At 48.5% G+C, this 18,344-nt stretch overlaps 7 protein-coding genes across 7 annotated transcripts; 5 read left to right on the forward strand and 2 right to left on the reverse strand.

The window, feature by feature from the left end:
- Positions 1–759: 759 nt before the first annotated feature.
- TREMEDRAFT_27690 (uncharacterized protein) lies at positions 760–1,702 on the reverse strand (the record flags this gene model as incomplete). Its single annotated transcript, XM_007002319.1, has 6 exons — positions 760–820; positions 858–980; positions 1,028–1,078; positions 1,247–1,345; positions 1,450–1,575; positions 1,620–1,702. The coding sequence occupies 6 exons, from the start codon at positions 1,700–1,702 to the stop codon at positions 760–762; spliced, it is 543 nt and encodes a 180-aa protein (XP_007002381.1).
- Positions 1,703–2,096: 394 nt separating this feature from the next.
- Positions 2,097–4,441, forward strand: TREMEDRAFT_67668 (uncharacterized protein; the record flags this gene model as incomplete). Its single annotated transcript, XM_007002927.1, has 10 exons — positions 2,097–2,419; positions 2,498–2,644; positions 2,693–2,821; positions 2,867–2,986; positions 3,030–3,076; positions 3,120–3,309; positions 3,425–3,641; positions 3,796–4,101; positions 4,224–4,310; positions 4,355–4,441. 10 exons carry the CDS (start codon positions 2,097–2,099, stop codon positions 4,439–4,441), a joined length of 1,653 nt encoding a protein of 550 aa, XP_007002989.1.
- Positions 4,442–4,672: 231 nt separating this feature from the next.
- TREMEDRAFT_42719 (uncharacterized protein) lies at positions 4,673–8,795 on the forward strand. The gene is made up of 10 exons (XM_007002483.1): positions 4,673–4,860; positions 4,997–5,053; positions 5,102–5,272; positions 5,548–5,951; positions 5,998–6,156; positions 6,201–7,072; positions 7,160–7,893; positions 8,055–8,181; positions 8,296–8,575; positions 8,699–8,795. The coding sequence occupies exons 1-10, from the start codon at positions 4,726–4,728 to the stop codon at positions 8,724–8,726; spliced, it is 2,967 nt and encodes a 988-aa protein (XP_007002545.1). The 5' UTR covers positions 4,673–4,725; the 3' UTR covers positions 8,727–8,795.
- Positions 8,796–9,231: 436 nt separating this feature from the next.
- TREMEDRAFT_60212 (uncharacterized protein) lies at positions 9,232–10,393 on the forward strand (the record flags this gene model as incomplete). Its single annotated transcript, XM_007002685.1, has 2 exons — positions 9,232–9,342; positions 9,602–10,393. 2 exons carry the CDS (start codon positions 9,232–9,234, stop codon positions 10,391–10,393), a joined length of 903 nt encoding a protein of 300 aa, XP_007002747.1.
- A 584-nt stretch (positions 10,394–10,977) lies between these two features.
- TREMEDRAFT_73252 (uncharacterized protein) lies at positions 10,978–14,408 on the reverse strand (the record flags this gene model as incomplete). The annotated part of the gene is made up of 4 exons (XM_007003055.1): positions 13,967–14,408; positions 12,426–13,581; positions 11,503–12,383; positions 10,978–11,454 (listed from the first exon to the last, which is right to left on the reverse strand). Exons 2-4 carry the CDS (start codon positions 13,525–13,527, stop codon positions 10,978–10,980), a joined length of 2,460 nt encoding a protein of 819 aa, XP_007003117.1. The 5' UTR covers positions 13,528–13,581; positions 13,967–14,408.
- A 240-nt stretch (positions 14,409–14,648) lies between these two features.
- Positions 14,649–15,596, forward strand: TREMEDRAFT_37712 (uncharacterized protein). Its single transcript, XM_007002422.1, has 6 exons — positions 14,649–14,740; positions 14,791–14,867; positions 14,927–15,054; positions 15,104–15,216; positions 15,263–15,412; positions 15,472–15,596. Exons 1-6 carry the CDS (start codon positions 14,684–14,686, stop codon positions 15,493–15,495), a joined length of 549 nt encoding a protein of 182 aa, XP_007002484.1. The 5' UTR covers positions 14,649–14,683; the 3' UTR covers positions 15,496–15,596.
- A 587-nt stretch (positions 15,597–16,183) lies between these two features.
- TREMEDRAFT_67671 (uncharacterized protein) lies at positions 16,184–18,308 on the forward strand (the record flags this gene model as incomplete). The annotated part of the gene is made up of 11 exons (XM_007002928.1): positions 16,184–16,264; positions 16,437–16,491; positions 16,545–16,664; positions 16,791–17,004; positions 17,081–17,138; positions 17,214–17,265; positions 17,296–17,416; positions 17,496–17,500; positions 17,526–17,584; positions 17,696–17,852; positions 18,154–18,308. The coding sequence occupies 11 exons, from the start codon at positions 16,184–16,186 to the stop codon at positions 18,306–18,308; spliced, it is 1,077 nt and encodes a 358-aa protein (XP_007002990.1).
- Positions 18,309–18,344: the final 36 nt, after the last annotated feature.

Genomic DNA, 18,344 nt, shown 5'->3' on the forward strand with positions numbered 1-18,344 from the left:
TAATTGGGCGTGCGATAGCAGCACCTCTAGTGAAGCAGAGCAAAAAAAGAAAAAATGGGTCTAACCGATCAGTCGTTGGTATGAAATGTGAGGAATTGGCTTCATAGGGACGAGGCCAGTTCGGGAGGAGGTATGGTTGGCAACGGGAGAGTCACTCCTGCGTTAGAGGGCCGCCCGGGGGGGGGGGGGGGGGACGCACCTGGGCATGGTGAAGGAGGGGGTTGGAGAGGTTACGATAGGTCGGATCTCTCAGACGCAGGTGGCGAGGTAGAATATTTACTCAGATGAGGGAGTGGAAGACCTATATAATCACTCTATGAGAGGTCGGAAGAGACAAAGGTTGGAAGGAGGAAGAGAGGAGGCGTCGAGGGAAGAGATGTGGCGACACCGGTTATTCAGTTTTGGCGGTCGTCCATGGGTCCAGAATATTCAGCATGTTCATAATACCATTCGACCACAGCATGCTATGGTCATAACCTGGTAATGTCGAACACTATGAACTAGCTCGCTAGCATCTCTTCAAACATCACAAAGAAAACCCTCGATCACGGCCCAGACGCAACGGATCAGCATAAGGCAATCGGGTGGACCACAGATAGAGCTGCTCTCAGAGATCCGGGAGCAAGTAACAAGCAACAGACAGAACGTCATATAGATACATCATGATCCTTCTTTCTGTAATAACAGAAACACTCCAACTCCACCTAGTAATGCGTATTTGAGTTGAGGGAAGTCATTCTATTCATCAGCTGCTTCCAACTAAAAGTTTAGATGCTGACTGACCAGAGCTATCGTCACATAACCCACATAAGGCAAGAACCTATATATATATCAGTTTACATACTGGCAGATGAAACAAAACTCGCCCTCTGACTCTACCAATGATATGTTTCGGTTCCAGCCATTGCATACCGCCATATAGGACAAGATCGTCGCCTGGGTTGTTATCTCCTTTTGTGAGAAGAAGTTGAGTCGTGTTCCTGCGTTGATCAGCTACACATAAATGAAGAGATGAGATGAGACTAACGTTATATGTGATTCTATCACTCTGTGTACTATGGGTACATCTCCACCGGGCCTGAAATGTGAGCTTTGCCTCTGTACTTTTGAACACGCCCCTCTAATATCGACCTGACGGACGAGGGACAAACGCATGTCAAGAGGCATGGCAAAGAGTCCATCATGGGTGAATTGATGAAGAGAAGAAGAGAAGAAGAGAGAAAAAGGTGAAGATCCGGATACTGACACTTTGTACACGGTAATGTCACCAACTTCATACGGGTCATGGTGAGGGTTCGTAAGGAAAAGTATGTCTCCGCGGTAGAATGCAGGTTCCATCGATCCTCTGTGACATGTCAGCTTGTAGTTCTTATGCGTACAATATCTTAGCTCGTCAATACAATGGTGAGAACCTGAGAGTGGGCATGAGGGGTAGAACGGAAAACCCACGAAAGGACCACGACGATGGGGGATTCAGAGTTGGTAATAAGACAAAGTGCTTTCCACATCATCAATCCAGATGTGACCACGCTGAGAAGGTTGAGTAGTTGGAAGAGTAGCTGATTGTCAGTCACACTCTATGCGATATGTAAATCTTTCGCCATCTTGAGTGAAAAGACAAGGAAGGAGAAGGAGAAGGAAGGGAAGGACTAACCCCCTGTACACCTAACTTCCGTAATCTGGCGATTTCTGAGGAAAACATGGTGTCTCCTGTTGATTCCTTCACTCGAGCCTATAGCAGAGACCACTGAGTGGTCGTTACAGGCGTTCAGTCGCCGGAGTATGGTCAGAAAAGTGCTCATGATGTCGAATTGGGTGAACGTGGAATGTGGGGGGTGTTGAATGCCACGTCATTCCGCCCTTGTCAGATCTCAGAAGCCATAAGATGAGTGGAATGCATCCCTCAAATCCCTAGACATCTTCTTCTCACACCACCAACATACAAAATGTCTCTCGATCCAAACAGTACCCCTCAGAAACTTCAGCGCCCTAGTGCTGGTCATAGGACCCCATCCACCATCGCTAATGAGCTTTCCAAGCTCGAACTCCCCCCTCCTTCCAACCTTCATCTCAACCCTGTCGACTTGGTCTCCCCCATGTCCGCAATATCAAACATGTCGGCAGTTTCTGAAGATACTGGTGATATTTCTGGTCCAGAACCAGAAGCTATCATCGCAGCTAGACACAAGGCCAGGTCAGAGAGTATGTCGGAGCAGCTTTCCGCCCAATTGAGTCAGATGAGATTGCCTCAACCAGAAAGGATCTTCGGCCCTGATGAAGGTGAGAGCGATGCGGCTCGAGAGGGAGAAGGAAGAGCTGTGAGACCTGAAGATTGGGAAAAGATTTATGGGGATGATGAGATTCCTGAAGCTGTCAAAGAGCCAGTTAGGATGTCTCACTCAAGACAGGCCAGCAGAGTGTGAGTTGAGATCTTCATCTTGTTACCTTGCACTAATACTCACATGAGTAAAGCGAATTTCAGAGAGCTGATAATCAGTAACCCAGAGGATCTACCAAAACAACAAACAATACCTGAGGATGTAGAAGAACCACCTGTCAAAAGCACAGGTGTGGCTAAGGAACAGAAAATCACCCCTTTTGACGTTGAGGGAGGAGTCGATGCTGAAGGGCGTTCATTAGGCATGTCAGTACACCATTTTCAAGTACAGTCGAGTGAGAGACTGATCACGAGTGATTATAACAAGACTGTACAGAAATTCGGAGCTTCTTTAATTTCTCAAGATCTCCTGGAGCGGTTCGAAAAGGTTACAGGTGTAAAGCCTCATCCTCTGCTTCGTCGTGGGACTTTCTTTTCTCACCGGTGGATTGATTAATTGCCTCGGATAAGTTTAGGGCTGACAGATAGGGATTTGAACATAATTCTCGATAGATACGAAAAAGGTCAACCTTTCTATCTTTACACTGGCCGAGGTCCATCAAGTGACTCGATGCATATGGGGCATCTCATCCCTTTCATGTTCACTGCGTACGTCTTCTATACACGTAAACTCCGCCGCTGACCCCTGCAGATATCTGCAACGTACTTTCAACGTCCCTCTTGTCATCGAGATCACAGGTGTGTAAAGTCATCACCGATGTCCGCTAGTGTTGACTCGGAGATGACGAGAAATACCTTCTCGAACGTGACTCGAAAAAACAGGCCGAGACAATGAAGAAGATCAAAGGCAAGAAACCTCTTGATCTTCTACGACACTACAAAAGCATGGGCCAAGACAATATCAAAGATATCATCGCCTGTGGATTCATACCCGAGAAGACATACATCATGTCCAATCTTCGTCGCATGGGGTGAGTTTTCTCATCGATTCCCTGCCTTCAGGGAACCGCCTTCTGGTCGGCGGTCTGTACCAACCTAATGTTCGACACTCTCGAGGGCATGGACGTATAGTCACTGATGTTGCAGCGGAGCATTCTACGATAATGTCGTCCTCATGGCCAAGACCATCACACTCAGCCAAAGTCGCAACGTCTTCGGATTTTCTGACGCCGATAATGTGGGGATGTATCACTTCGCCGCGATACAAGCAACACCAGCGTTTTCGAACTCTTTCCCTCAAATATTTGGAGAACGGGACGACATTCCATGTCTTATACCCTGTGCCATCGACCAGGACCCATATGTGAGTGTCTCGGTATAATCCCACCTCTTTCTGCTTTCCTTCACATCCTTGATCCCTGCAGATGCCTTATCAAATTGGAAGCTTTGTATCATGCAGGACTGGCAGGATAGCTTGAGGGCGCCACCAAGCTCGACTTTGTGTCGCTGACCTCCAGTTCCTCCTCACACGGGACGCCGCAGATCGGCTTGGTTACAAAAAGCCCGCTTTGCTGCATTCAAAATTCCTCCCTGCACTCCAAGGAGCAAACACCAAAATGTCGGCTTCTCAAGAAAACTCGGCGATTTTCATGACCGATGATGCCAAGAAGATTCAGAAAAAGATCCGGTCGCATGCCTTTTCGGGAGGTAGGGCGACACAAGAGGAGCACCGTCGGCTGGGGGGAGATCCCGATGTCGACGTGGCCTATCAATACATCAGCTTTTTCGAGGAAGACGACGAGCGGATGAATCAGCTGGCCAAAGTAGGTCATTTCTCCTCCCGAAACTTTCCAATTCAGATTCATCTTCTATCCTTCCGGAACCGACAGCTGGATGTGAGGGGTGATTGAATGACGTATTGTATGCGAGGGCTAACAACCTTCAGGACTATCGTGCCGGAACGCTCAGTAGCGGCGAGATGAAAGATCACTGTATAGCCACCATACAGAAAATCGTGGGCGACTTCCAAATGGTGAGCGTTGCCGTACTGCTCCTCTCGGCCATACTGACTTGCAGGCTCGGGCAGCAGTCACCGATGAGATTGTGGAATACTTCCAAGATCCCACGAGGAAGATAGATCCGCGTCCGGTGCCAAAGGCATGATGCTTGACGACTCATGACTTATACATTTCTCACCCACGTATCATCAAGGCAGAGGCAGGGAGATGGCTGCTTGTACATAGACGCACTATATGACACTCGTTCTGAAAGATAGATTGCGCTTCATCATCGTGGAACATGCATCTGAATTTGAGAGGAAGTGAAAAGCCACGTGGCAAGTAGCTTACGCGTTGGCAAATGACCTCGTGACCTCACCACTTACTTTTCGTCATTCCACCTCTTCTCAATTAGACATCCAAGAGGGCATCTCATACTTTGTAGAAACAATGTCCAATGAGCAAGATAGACCTACTTTTGAAATCCCCGTCTTATCAACAGATCCGCAGAAAGAAGATGAGAAACCAAAGACTAATGGGGATGTCAAGGGTAAAGGCAAGGATGAATCTGACGAACCTGAGATGGTAGGTTCATCCCTATCTCTTTCCACCCTCACATTTCTTGATGAGACCTTCTGGTACATTCCCTCTCACTAGTAACCTGTTACTGTATGCTGGGGAATGATGAGGTGTCCAAGTAAAAGACGAGCTGACACATCAGTCAGAAGAGGATCTTCAGTTAAAGGGCGAACTTGAAATGCTGGTCCAACGACTAAGAGTGAGATCTCATTGTACCTTTGTGAGATGAAGATTACTAATATTGTAGGAATCGGATACCAACCTTTATCTCCCGGCATTGGAGAGTCTGAGAACTTTGATAAAGACAAGTACTAGCTCAATGACGAGTGTACCTAAACCTTTGAAATTCTTGAGACCGCATTTTGAGGAGTTGCAGAAGATCCGGGAAGGTTGGGATGTTGGGTTGAAAGCTGAACGAGTGAGTGTTCTCTGAATGGTTCGGGCTGGTTTGCATCTGTTCAATATGCTTGTGTCAACACAGGGAGATTCCGTTCTTGACCGGTTGTTAACCTGTCATATTTCGTTAGCCTCTGAGTCTTATTCATGACAATGGTCTGGATCATGCTTCAATCGACATAGTCTCATCCTCTTGCCACTTTGTGCCATAAAGTCTATCTATCTGACTATGATATTGTCCACACACATGCTTCAGGCTTTGATTTTTGATACAATCCACGGCTGACATTCCTCTAGGCCTTACTCGCCTCTATTCTATCTGTTCTCGCCATGACCTACTCCGACACTGGCAAACGTGACACTCTTCACTACTCCCTCATATCCGAAGTAAACGAAGAAGATCCAGGTTCTTGGGGACACGAATATGTTCGACACTTAGCTGCTGAGCTCGGGGAAGAATACAACGCACGTTTCGTAGCCGAGGTAGAAACATCAGAGAGCAAGTTGAACGAAAAGTCTCAAGACCGAGAGTATCCTGTGGAGGATCTCAGAGCATTGGGTATGGAGCTAGTTGACTTTTTCTTGAAACACAACGCCGAGGCAGACGCCGTGGATCTGTTACTTGAACTCGAGGTCATCGAATGGTTGATACCTAAAGTGGACGAAAAGACGTGGCCTAGAGTGTGTCAGTATATGGTAGGGTGAGCGAGCTTCGAAAGATTGACTACAAGTAGGCTGACGGTATAGATGTGTGCCTTTACTCATGCCTCCCGATGATAGGGCGTTCTTACGGACTGCAGCTGAGATATATGCTGCTCATGGTCGATATCCGGAAGCCCTCGCATTGGCTATACGGATGAACGACCGTGAATTAGTTCGCATCTACTATGCTGCACCTAAAAATCTGTAAGACCTGTTTATCAGAATATGATCGGTTGCTGACGGATCAGGATCATGAAGAAGCAATTGTCCTATCTCCTCGCCCGTGCTCTTGTCCCCATTTCATGGGTTCACACCCCTGAGGATGCAGAGAAGGAAGGTGAAGGCCCTGCTCCTGAACAGTCTGAGGATTTACTTGCTTGCCTGGGCAACGTTCAGCTCTCCCAACACTTCAAGAATTTCGGGAAAGCCGTTGGCGTTCACGAACCTCGATCCGTTGATTCTGTTTACAAAACTCATCTCGAAACTGAAAAGACCAACTACAACGTGGATTCTGCTCGTAACAACCTTGCCGCCACATTCGTCAATGCCTTTGTCAACGCTGGTTTCTCGAATGACAAGCTTATGGTGGATGCGGATGAAGGTCAAAGTTGGATCTATAAGAACAAAGATCATGGTATGATGTCTGCCGCTGCTTCAGTCGGTATGAGCATGATATGGGATTCAGAAGCCGGACTCGATGCTATCGACAAATACTCGTACTCTTCTGAAGAACATATCAAAGCGGGGGCTTTACTCGCTATGGGTATTCTTCACGCCGGGGTGAGAACCGACCCTGATGTGGCCTTTGCCCTGCTGGAAGATCACGTCGACAGCAAAAGTTCCCCCCTGAAAATTGCTGCCATGAATGGGTTAGCCATTGCTTATGTCGGGTCATGTAGACAGGACGTGACGGAGAAATTGGTACCTCATGTGATGGAGGATAGCAACTCGATGGAAGTAGTTTGTATGGCGGCTCTGGGATTAGGATTCGTCCACGTCGGATCGGGAGATGGAGAAGTTGCAAGTAATATTTTGCAGGTGATGATGGAAAAGAGTCCTGAAGATCTCGAATCTCCTTGGGTCATCTTCATGTGTCTTGCTCTGGGGTTGGTTTTCTTGGGTGAGTCTAAATTCAGAGCATCACTTCAATCTGACAGAGCATTGCCATGATCGGCCGCGATGACGGATACGAAGCTGATAGGAACAGGTACGCAAGATGCTTCAGAGGCCACCGTGGAAACATTACGAACCATTGATCATCCTATCGCCAACGTGGCTCAGATCCTCGTAGACGTCTGTTCCTACGCCGGTACAGGCAACGTTCTCAAGATTCAAGATATGCTTTACATCTGTTCAGAACATGCTGCCCCTCCTAAAAAGTCCGATGCTTCAGAGACAGAAACCCCAGCTGGATCCCCTGAATCTTCTCCTATCGATGCAGAAGGAGATATTTCAATGTCTGCCAATGGTCCTACTCCTCTACTACCCCCTGCAGAACCTTCTGCACCCCGAGCTTTACCCGCCTCCGCCCCTACACTCGCCCCAGCTACCGAGGAGACTCCTGAAGAACAGGCTACTCCCATCCGACACCAAGCAGTAGCCGTCATGGGTATCGCTTTGGTCGCCATGGGTGAAGAAGTTGGCGCTGAAATGGCATTGAGACAATTCCAACATCTGATGACTTATGGTGACCCGATCATCCGTAAAACCGTCCCATTGGCACTCGGTCTGATATCGGCGTCTAATCCTCAGATGGGGATAATGGACACATTGTCGAAATACTCGCATGATTCGGATTTGGATGTGGCGTGTAATGCGGTATTGGCCATGGGATTAATTGGAGCGGGAACGAACAATGCGAGGTTGGCTCAGATGTTGAGAGGTTTAGCGGTTTATTATCATAAAGAGGCAAATGTTCACTTTATCGTACGTGTGGCGCAGGTGAGTAGTTTCTGTTCATCTCTCTCTTGTGGCCATAGTGGTCATGCGGGTTGTTCTCCTTGCTCTGGTGTGGTGTCGATGACTACATCTATCTAAATCTTTGCGTAGCGTTTGAGTGAACAGGGAGAGGCGGAAGATCAAGGACGAATCTGACATAGCAGGGATTAGTACACATGGGAAAAGGAACAATCGGATTGAACCCTTTCTTCAACGACGGACAGATCATGTCGCGTCCCGCCATGGCTGGACTTTTGGCCCTTTTGGTGTCGTTTACCGATGCGAAGAACTGTGAGTGGATGGGGTTTATTTCTTGGCTTTCGCATACCCAACCTCTGTTCTCTTTGTGTCCCCTTAGCGTTGTCATAGTCGACGCGAACTGTACAATCGACCACTGACCCCTAGTCGTCCTCTCCAAGCACCATTGGATGCTTTACTGGCTTTCCACCGCCATGTACCCTCAATTCTTCATAACCCTCGACGAAAATCTCGAAGAGAAAGCGGTCACCGTCCGTGTCGGTCAAGCTGTCAATACCGTCGGTCTCGCTGGTACTCGACATGGTATCTCTGGTTTCCAAACGCATCAAACGCCGGTACGTATAGGAACTGGTGAGAGAGCAGAGTTGGCGACGAACGAGTATTTCCCTTATCAAACCGTATTGGAAGGTCTGGTCATTTTGAAGAAGTGAGTTTTTGTTTTTTGACCGTTCCCATCCCTCCCCATGGTCACCCGTTCAGTCTGTTTCTTCATTGCAATAAGCAGCTAGCAACGGCATAGTATAGAATCGAGATCATGCTGATATGACAGAAACGAACAATACGACGCAGAAGATTAGACGGGTATTGTGAATGGTTTTGTACATATTTGAGGATGAAATACCAAGCATGCATGCATCTTCTAAGTCAACAAAAATCTCGAATTCCTCCCCGCCACACGTCTCCCTACTTACCCTCACTCGAACCACTTTGATCCTTTCTCCTTTCTGTCAAATTCACATTCCGACACTTCTTCCTCATTCACTCGATCGAGCAATCATGTTATCTCTTGAACATTGACTGCCAAGTCGCTTAAATCTCTAGAAATCTCTCAAGCTCGTTCTTGGCGATTGTATCAGTGTTGTAGGTCATTGAATTGGGGAAAGACGAGATGATGTGTCTCAAACATCTACTTCTTTTCTCTCTCTTATTACCTGTTCCCGTGAGTCGTCCGTATATAAATGAGACTGAGCTGATACTGAATCTTCAACTTCTCAACTGTCATCATTTTATAATTCTTTTTGTTCCTCGTATACTTCTATTCTGCCATGATGACCTTCTTTCACACTCTTCAATATCTACGCAATGACACTGGTATCGTTGGATATTGAACAGTCCGCATCTCCCGTCGTACTCGCTTTATTTGCAGCAGCTGTTTATTGGACAATCCGACCATGTGGATATTGTATAGTCCTTGTGAGTTCTCTATCTTGTTAATCATCCTTCTCCCCAACCTTTCCTCCATCATGTAGATTCTCCCTATACACTTACCTCAATTAAGTATATTTCTCCCTATACACTTCCTCAATTAAGTCGTTTCATCCCTCACACTTCTTCAAATATATACAGTAGATCCCTCCCTCACATCCCCTCATCCATTTATATCTCTCCATACCATTCCCAAACACATGAATTATCATCCCACGAAAACACCGTATCAAACTAATCAATTAAGTTCTCAATACTCTTTCTATCAACTTCCCCTTCTTCTCCACTTACCCCCTCTCCGACAAGCATAACACCCAAAGTAAATCTCTCACTCAGTGCTGCCGATCCTGATAGAAGATGGCTATCAACGAACGGAGGAAGAATATTCGATCCTTTTTTAATAGCTTATGTCGAATGGGATCGTCTCATCTCTTCTTCTTCTTCTTTTTCTCCCTCCTCTTCCTCTTCCTTTTCTTCTGAATCCACATCAACCCAATCATCTGACTCTTCTCCTGAATCAACATCAACCCGATCATCTGACTCTTCACCTGGATCAACATCAACCCAATCATCTGACTCTTCTCCAGAAACCAACTCTGATTTCACCACCATCCAACAAATCGATTTATCGGTTGATATCAACACAAAAATCACGTCTACTTCTCGAAAAGGACTGGTAGATTGGATTTTCTCCCGAAACCATCATCTCTCTCGGGGGAATGAGGAGGATGAGATGGTTAGAGATGGAACAAGATCAAAAAGGGAGGAAGGAGATTTAAATTTGCCAAAAGGTTATTATGACTTTTCATGGAGAGGTATTGGTTTCGTACTTGATCTCAACCCTCGTCGAACGGATCAAGGCTTAGCTTGGGAATTATCTCAAGCTAGAAGACGACCTTTCAACCCTGAAACTTCACAATCTTCCAAAGTGAATCAATCACGAATCGACGAGAACGAAAATGATCCATCTGAAGTGGATTCCAAACCTATTCATCAGGACTCAAGATGGAAGTCAATCCCTTTTGTAGGGTCATGGTAAAGGTTATTAATGTGCATAGGAGTATTATTCGCAAAGGTAGACATAGAAGACACAAGTTGTACACAAAATGCATGATAATATTTCTCTGCTATTCTAATCAAGAACAATAATCATCCTCATCCTATTCATGTATGTCTTTTTGAACAGGGAATGTCGTTTGATGATTGATTGAAAACCCCAAGCGACCTATATCTCCCCTCTCTCTGAATGATGTCATCCGACCAGAGGTAACTATGCAAAGATGATTAGAAGAAAGCAGAGAGTGAAAAAAAAGAGAAAATGACGATGAAATGATGATCCTACGGATACGAAACTGACGTATGCAATGCCAGGCGGGACCGAGAACCGAAAACCGAAAACCGGAGACGGTGAGATTTTGTTTTGACCGTAAACCGCAAAACACTGTTGTGAGAAAAAGAGAAGAAAAAAAAATGGTACAGATATTGACTTGTGGTGATATGCTGCCGACGTTTGTTAAGCATGCTTTAGCTAAATGTCAACTTGGTTTTCCAACAATACGAAACAAGAGATATACTCACATTCTTTGTGTCTTTCTCATTCCATTCTTTGACCAAAAAACACCTTCACATCCCCTTATGTTCTTCCTCATGCCGTTCACCTGACATACTAGTCGCAGGCGTATCATCCGCCTTATCAACACTTTCCTCATACAAAACACTAGCGGTCGAACTCGGAGGGATAGATCTCGTTCCCGCGCTCACTGTACTTTTCATCAACGCATGTTCCACATCCGAAGTTGCGATTCGAGGATGAGCTGTACTCCCGTTCCCAACTCCTACACTACCTTCAAGACCGAAAATACCATTGGGTATATGTGATTCACCAGTCTCTTCAAGGGGAGGCATCCTACTCGGCTCGGCACTAGGAAGAATCCACTGTCGTCGCATGTCTGGATCACGCAGACGTACTTTGCCCTCACGAACCTCCAGATTAGGTGAGGCTTGCATGGCCATTCGGACCATGTCGACATCGCTGGTAGCGGCTTTGATACGATTGAAAGAAGCGATAGTAGCGATGCTTATCCATCCTTCAGAGTCCATCTGCGATCTCAGCTCTGGAGACTGTTGTCTGGCTTCATAGGGACTTACTTGTCTGCGTAGATAATCATCCATTGCTAGGTTTTGCATACTGAAGTAATACTCCACCTGACCGTATAGCCATCCTTGCAAGCCGTCAAGAGGTGGAGCTCGTGGGTCATATAGTCCGCCCGGAGGAGTATTCCACATTGGCATGCCGTACATTTGAGCTTGAATGGGGTCGAAGTATGGACCGGGTCCAGGTGGAGAGTAACCCATAGGATAAAATGGCGGGTATCCCATGGCGTAACCTGGGTACATGCCTGCATTCATGTACTCTGGCGACATCCACTGACGTCCTCCCATTAGCGAGTGAGAGCGGAAGCCCCCACGACCTCGACCGCTGAAAGAGGCTCGTCCATCGCGACCGCGTGCACGAGGAAGATTGGGGTTGCTGGCTGGATTGAACGAGTGTTGGGGAAGAGGAGCCGTAGAGGTTCCAACGACGGGTCGGGTGGCAGGACCATTCGTTACCGGATTGAGGGGAAGAGCGTGGGTGACTGGGGAGGAACCTTGGGTTCGAGATTGTGTAGAACCTCGACGGGAATTTCTCGTATTTTGTCGTGATACAGGAGCACTGATGCTGCCAGAAGAAGCCTCTGCTTTACCCTCTTCCAAGTCGGGGCTGCTGCCATTTGAACTACCGGTGACAGTACCGAAGATGGGTTTGAAGCCGTTGGCACCTGTCTGTGATTTCGGTAATGGAGGTAAACGAATCTCGCTTTTCGGAACTTTCTTAACGTCTAATCCTCCTCTCGTCTTTCCTGGTTGTGACACACTTTCACCCTTGACTCTTCGTTTCGCCTCACGTTGCTGCTTCCTTCGGGCCTCCGCGGCGGCTTCGGCGGCAGCAGCAAGCTCGGACGGGGGTATGGGAACCCATTTTTGTTTTTCTGATAGTTAGTACATGAATACGGGAGAGTCAGTGGACTCACTACTGCCAGCGGGCTGTTCTTCCGTTTGTCCACTGCCCAGACTATTTCTTCTCGGCCTTTCCTTCTTCTCTTCCGCCGCTTTGATCACCTCCGCGGCTCGGGCAACATCAGGCCACACGTTATCATCCACCGCAGTTGGAACAGACCTTCTCTGCACCTTGGCGACTGTCACACCGATGTCGGGGTTGTTATTGGTGACGATGGGATTTTCATCGGTACTCAAGCTACCGAACTGTAACGTCGTCGCCGGCTTTGATGATATACTGCCATTGAGCGCGGGGAGGGTCACAGCGGGTTGTTGAGCGACCCAAGCATTTACAGCCGGGCGAACTGGGGTTTGGCGATCAGGATGAGGTTGGGCTATGGTGGTTGGAGTCATCTCACACTCGTCGGACTTTACCGACTCGTCATCGTCTTTCCCCTTGATGACGCTTGTCGCGGCGGTCGATGACGCGGCCGCTGATAATCGCGGTGAATGTGGTGAGCTCGGAGACACTGCAGTCACCGCCGTGCTCAGAAGAGAGGGTGAAGAGGGACTGGGAGAGCCTTGTAGCATATGTGGAGCCGAAGTCGGACTGACGGGTGGAACTCGGTCGGCCTTGAGTGGCGCTTGCGTATGCGTCGTGGTGGTGGAAGATGGAGGGAGAAGTCCCCAAGCTGGTTTAGTGGTGTGGGCTGGTATCGATGATGTTCGCGGCTTCTCGCCGGGTTTAGGATTGGCTTTATTCTGGGGAGGCTTGGCACTGATGGCTCTCCTCTCCTCTTCGAATCTCTCCTTCGAAGCCTTGTCCGTCCACGCCCCTTTCTCCTTTCCAGTGTTCTTCTTCCTCCCACTTGGCACCGTTTCCCACTCATCGCTGTCATCGAAGATCACTTCTGCTGCGCTTGTACTCGCTCGACCTGTCGGTCTTACCCCTGGTGAAGTCGAACCCGAAGCGGGAGCCGATTTTGACGCTGGGAGGGGAGCAGCGACAGCAGGGGTAGGATTTTTCAAAGTCGCTGCTGGCTTTTGCCAGGCCGTATTCTTGATCCGATCCGCATATGACCCAAGAGCATCAAATACCGAAGGTTGAGATGAGCTCGCTGCGGGTGACTTGGACATGCTGGGACTGCGTGTACGGAAGAGATTAGGAGGGGAGAGGTAGGATAAGGAGGACTGGGAGCGCTGCACGAGGAGCATTATGGCAAAACGAGAGACGTTGATGATGGAATGAAAGGCGAGGTGTTCGATGGGGACGAGATGTCCGTGAGAAGAGAGAAGAACGTATTAGCACTGGTTATATCAAGTAGAAAATGGTCAATCTGTCGGTGTGAGAGGACAAAGCGGAGTAGAGAAAAGGAGATGATGTGAAAGGAGTGGTGTCCGACTAAAAGTGTCAAGGTAGGGTCGCAGGCCGTACAGTGAGAATGTGCAGGGGCTAGACGTCTGCAGGCCGTGACGCTATGCAGAACGGTGGAGTATTGGGAAATGTGTCAAGGGATGTGACGGTAGAGTGATGGCGTGTGAGATGATGGAGGGGTTCAAGAAGAGATGTGCTCACCTCTCGGGATAACGGCCAATGACCAGTTGACGAAGGTCTGAGTCTGATGACGAGTCAGAGAAGGGAGAGAGATGCTGTGAAGACAGAACACGATTTCAAGGAAGAAAAAGGATCGAAGAGATGAGTAGTTAGAATAGGAAGGGGGGGTCGGATCAGTCAATGCTCCCTCGCCGCTGACCGGGTGCTCACTGTAAGCTGAGCTTCGCGCCCAAAGAGTCGGTAGATACGACCTCACTCCTCCCTCGTGTGCCTCGAAGCACTATCTGTTCCGACCGGACGACTTTTGAGTATTGCTTCTGGGGTGTCAAAGAAGAAGTCGCTTGAGTCACGGACCGAAGAACCGAGAGTGCGGGCGAGACCGGTCGTCAAAGAGAGTGGTCCAGACTGAAAAAGATGAGCTTCTGAAGGGCGGTGCGGTTTGATTTCTTATGAAAGGTGGTGGGAGGACCTGTACGAGCCAGAGGGGTAGGTAGAGACGATGGCAAGCTGGAAGGGGGTGGGGGTAGAGGGGAGGACAACCAAGTGTTTGGTGAGGAGAGAGATAAGTGTGTTGGCAGGGTAAGCTGGTGGAGGGGGAGAGGGTAGGGGGTGCTCGTCGGCGATAGCGGCAATTTATCTTTTTTTCAACCCCCAAAACTGGGACATGATACAATCTCCCCCCCAAACCACTCCAATCAGACACCTCTCTTACACACACCGAGGTGCCAGACAGTCATCATGAGAAAGCTCAAACATCACGAGCAGAAGCTTCTCAAAAAAGTAGACTTTTTGAACGTGAGTCATAGGCTGTCTTACGTTCTCACCATGACGCTGACGTGTATCAGTGGAAGCAAGATGCGTCGCAAAGAGAGGTAAAGGTCATGCGCAAATATCATATACAAGACAGAGACGACTATCACAAGTGCGTCTTCTATCTCTTCTTCTTCTTCTCTCTTCTGCTCCGACCAACTGACGCCTTAGGTACAACAAGATCTGTGGCTCCTTGCGTTCGCTCATCCATCGTCTCTCCCTCCTTCCCGCTCAAGATCCATTTCGACAACAAAAAGAAGCCGACATACTCAACAAGTTGTACGACATGGGGATCTTGGGTGGGTACAACGCCATACTATGCACCTCAGAAGTTGCTGATCCACCCAGACACTGGCTCAAAGCCTTCTGACGTGGAGAATAAAGTTACCGTATCTTCCATCGCTCGTCGTCGCTTAGCCGTCGTCGTCGCTCGTCTTCGTATGGCGGAGACTGTATCAGATGTGCGTGAGATCTGTCAATCTGTGGTGAGTCGAAGCTGATGAAAAGGCTGTACGTACCATCGAGCAAGGACACGTCCGCGTCGGCACATCGCCAGTCACTGACCCGGCCATGCTAATCACTCGACATATGGAGGACTTTGTGACTTGGGTGGACACCAGTGCCAGGAAGAGGACAATCATGAAGTATAATGACGAGGTGAGCTGTGCGGGAAAATCAATCCAACTTTCGCTCCAAGGATCATGTCTGATTTGCAGTTGGACGATTTCGACTTGTTATGACGAGAATGTCTGTACACAATTAACAACAACAACAACCTTTACATCGTCATCTATACCCCGCACGTCAATACCCGCTATGTCTGCATGCCTGTACTAGTATCAATGCGTATGCTTTGGGTTCACTTCATTCATCGGAAATACCACCTGTCTTTCAATTGACTGCTCACCCACGCCATAGGCGGCTCAAAGGACCCCTTTCTTCGAAATGCTCAGAGGTCCACCGCTACACTCATTCCTCCTGTCAGGCCCTATTCGGCCAAAAGTAGTCAAAAGATAGTGCCACTGTCAACCCGACTGTCATGGAGACCCAGACCCAAGTTCCTCACGCTTCCGGTATCCCCTCTCCTGCCATGCTCAAGGACCGTCCTTCCTAAACGTCCAGCTCAAGTCTCCCTTTCGCCTCTATCAAAGGCCCTCTCCACCACTTCGCTCCCCATGGCCGGGCATGGTGTAGCGTGTAATCTAAATACTTAAAGCTGACATCCCCTTTATCTCTTTCTCATCTCTACACTGACTTTTGACGAGTATTCGTGACAACTGGTTCAACCACCCTCGACGCTTCAGTGAAAATGGCTACGTCAAACGGCACTAACATCGTCATGGCTTCACTCCTCTCGGCCACGGTACGTTTCGTCCTCATGCCGCCGCACTAGAGACAAGGTGCTGATTGACCCAGGGTCTGGTCTTCATGGCCCACCACACCTACAAGTTCGACAAGTGGAGGTGTCTCGTACCGAGGAAGAGGGAGTGGTTTCGCGTCTTGCTGACGGTAAGTTGGATGCTTCCCATACATCCACACATCGTCTCACTTTTCTTCTGCTGCTCACAACCGGGCCAAGGAGGGTCTGTGCTTGATGTACCATGCAACCTCCTCACGTCGTACAGGACCTCCTTTCGCCGACGGTCGATATTTGAAAGAGTGACATATGCTGACCATCAAGTGGATGCTTGTATTCAGTAGTTTGGGAATGTTCATCTGGGGGGTGGGTTTTGCATGTGAGTTCGACTTCTCGTACCATAGAAGAATGTACAGGCTCACGATGGAATAGACATAAAGTATACCATAGGATGGGTGTATGTGGAACCGTATGGGGCCATACCGTATCCGAATCAAATGTACCCTCACAAATATGCCAAATACCAACCAATGTTGAATTCCTGGCAGCTTAGTGGGTTCTCAGGCTATGCCAATAGGCCTCCGCCCCTATCTCTCATCGCACAACTCTCACGTTAACACACGAGCCACTGGCATCACACCAAAGGCTCAGGCCACAGTAGTTCAAACTGACACATAGTCGCTTTCTGCTGTCAAATCTGCCTCACAGTCGAAGAGGGTTTGTACTGGTATCACCTCATGCGGGCTGTACGTCAGCCGAAGTCCGCAAAGGCATGGATCAACTCGAGCTTCTTCGTTTCTTGGGTCGCCAGTAGCATTGCCGTCTTCGTAACGATGTTCGGGGTGACTTTCATCCGCACTGGCGGTGACTTCATTCTTCAAACCTCGAGGACGTTCACCGCCGCCTCCATCATTCAGCTCTTGTATGACGTTTCTCCTTCACGATGAACCGTTTGACTCATTACGTAGGGCGGTGCTGGGTGCTACAATCGTCATTTGGCAGTTCCCGCCTTTCTTGAGGGATGTGGTGAGTCTTTCGAGCTCATCCACACAGCCCTCCATAGTCCACGATGCTGCCAGCTGTATCAAAGTTTAACGACAGAAAACCTCTGGTGCTGGTCCCGAAGTACGATCCAGGCTGCATTTCTACCATGGTAAGCCCCTTTCCCGCACGCTATGATCAGTCGGCCTAATCTCGTCAGAAGCGAACAAAGTCAGGACGTTCTTCCGATTGGCATTCGTCTTCTGCGCTTGCACCCTCGGGGTCGACGGTCTCACTCCGGAGAAAAGGATCAATCTGACTCCGTGGGTGTTGTCCTTTTCATGATAGAAATGGATACTGATGTCTGCAGAGTGGCTGCTGGTATGTCAGGCCTTTTTGCAGAAATAGTCGGACCAATGTGTTGATGTGTAGATCTCCTAACCCAAACGGCGTACGGATGTTATTTTTTCCAGACTATCATCAGTGTGGTGGTAAGTCTTCATCCCTATGCGCCTTTTCTTCATGTCTTCTCTTGCTTCCTCGTACAATATACAGTGATCGGAATGATTTTAAGGTCCAAAACGATGTGGTGCTGATTCCAGCTTTACCTTCCCCGGAACTGGTCTTCCGCTGCGCGTGACCCGCAAGTGATGGTCGGACGTCAAATGCATGCTGGACCCGATCATCAAGCTTCCAACGCTCTCATGTCTCTTCTCCGCGAGGGTGGGCAATGGGACGAATTGGACGATATGCGAGCTGGTTTGACGAACCCTGGAGGCCCGATGAGGTTGAGCAATCAAGCGGGGGAGAAATGGGGAGACGATGATGGGAAAGATACTTGGGATCTGGAACGCGCTGATAGGATTACGGCTGTGAGTAATCCACTTATTTCTCTTGTCACTCAGTCTCACCTGTCAATACCCACTTGAATCGAAGCAGCTACATACAATGCCCTCAAAAAAGGTGAAAAGTTGCTGACCAGTCTCAGCTTGAAAACTTCACTTCACCACTTAGTAAGTGTTTCTCCCAAACGATACGTCAAGAAAGGCTCACATATCAGATATCAGGCTCAACGAACCTCAACCTATGCCTTCGGAAATTCGTATTCACATCGAAAGGGAAGTGCATCAAGAACGAGATGAACCTGACGAAATCCCAAGGCGTAACCAAGGACAAACTCTGGCCGAGGCACTCAACGATCTAGGTCACACTTGAGATCCTCACAACCCTCCCGATCTTCATGTCAATGAA

This window comes from Tremella mesenterica (assembly GCF_000271645.1).
Source record: "Tremella mesenterica DSM 1558 unplaced genomic scaffold TREMEscaffold_2, whole genome shotgun sequence".
Classification (NCBI taxonomy): domain Eukaryota; kingdom Fungi; phylum Basidiomycota; class Tremellomycetes; order Tremellales; family Tremellaceae; genus Tremella; species Tremella mesenterica.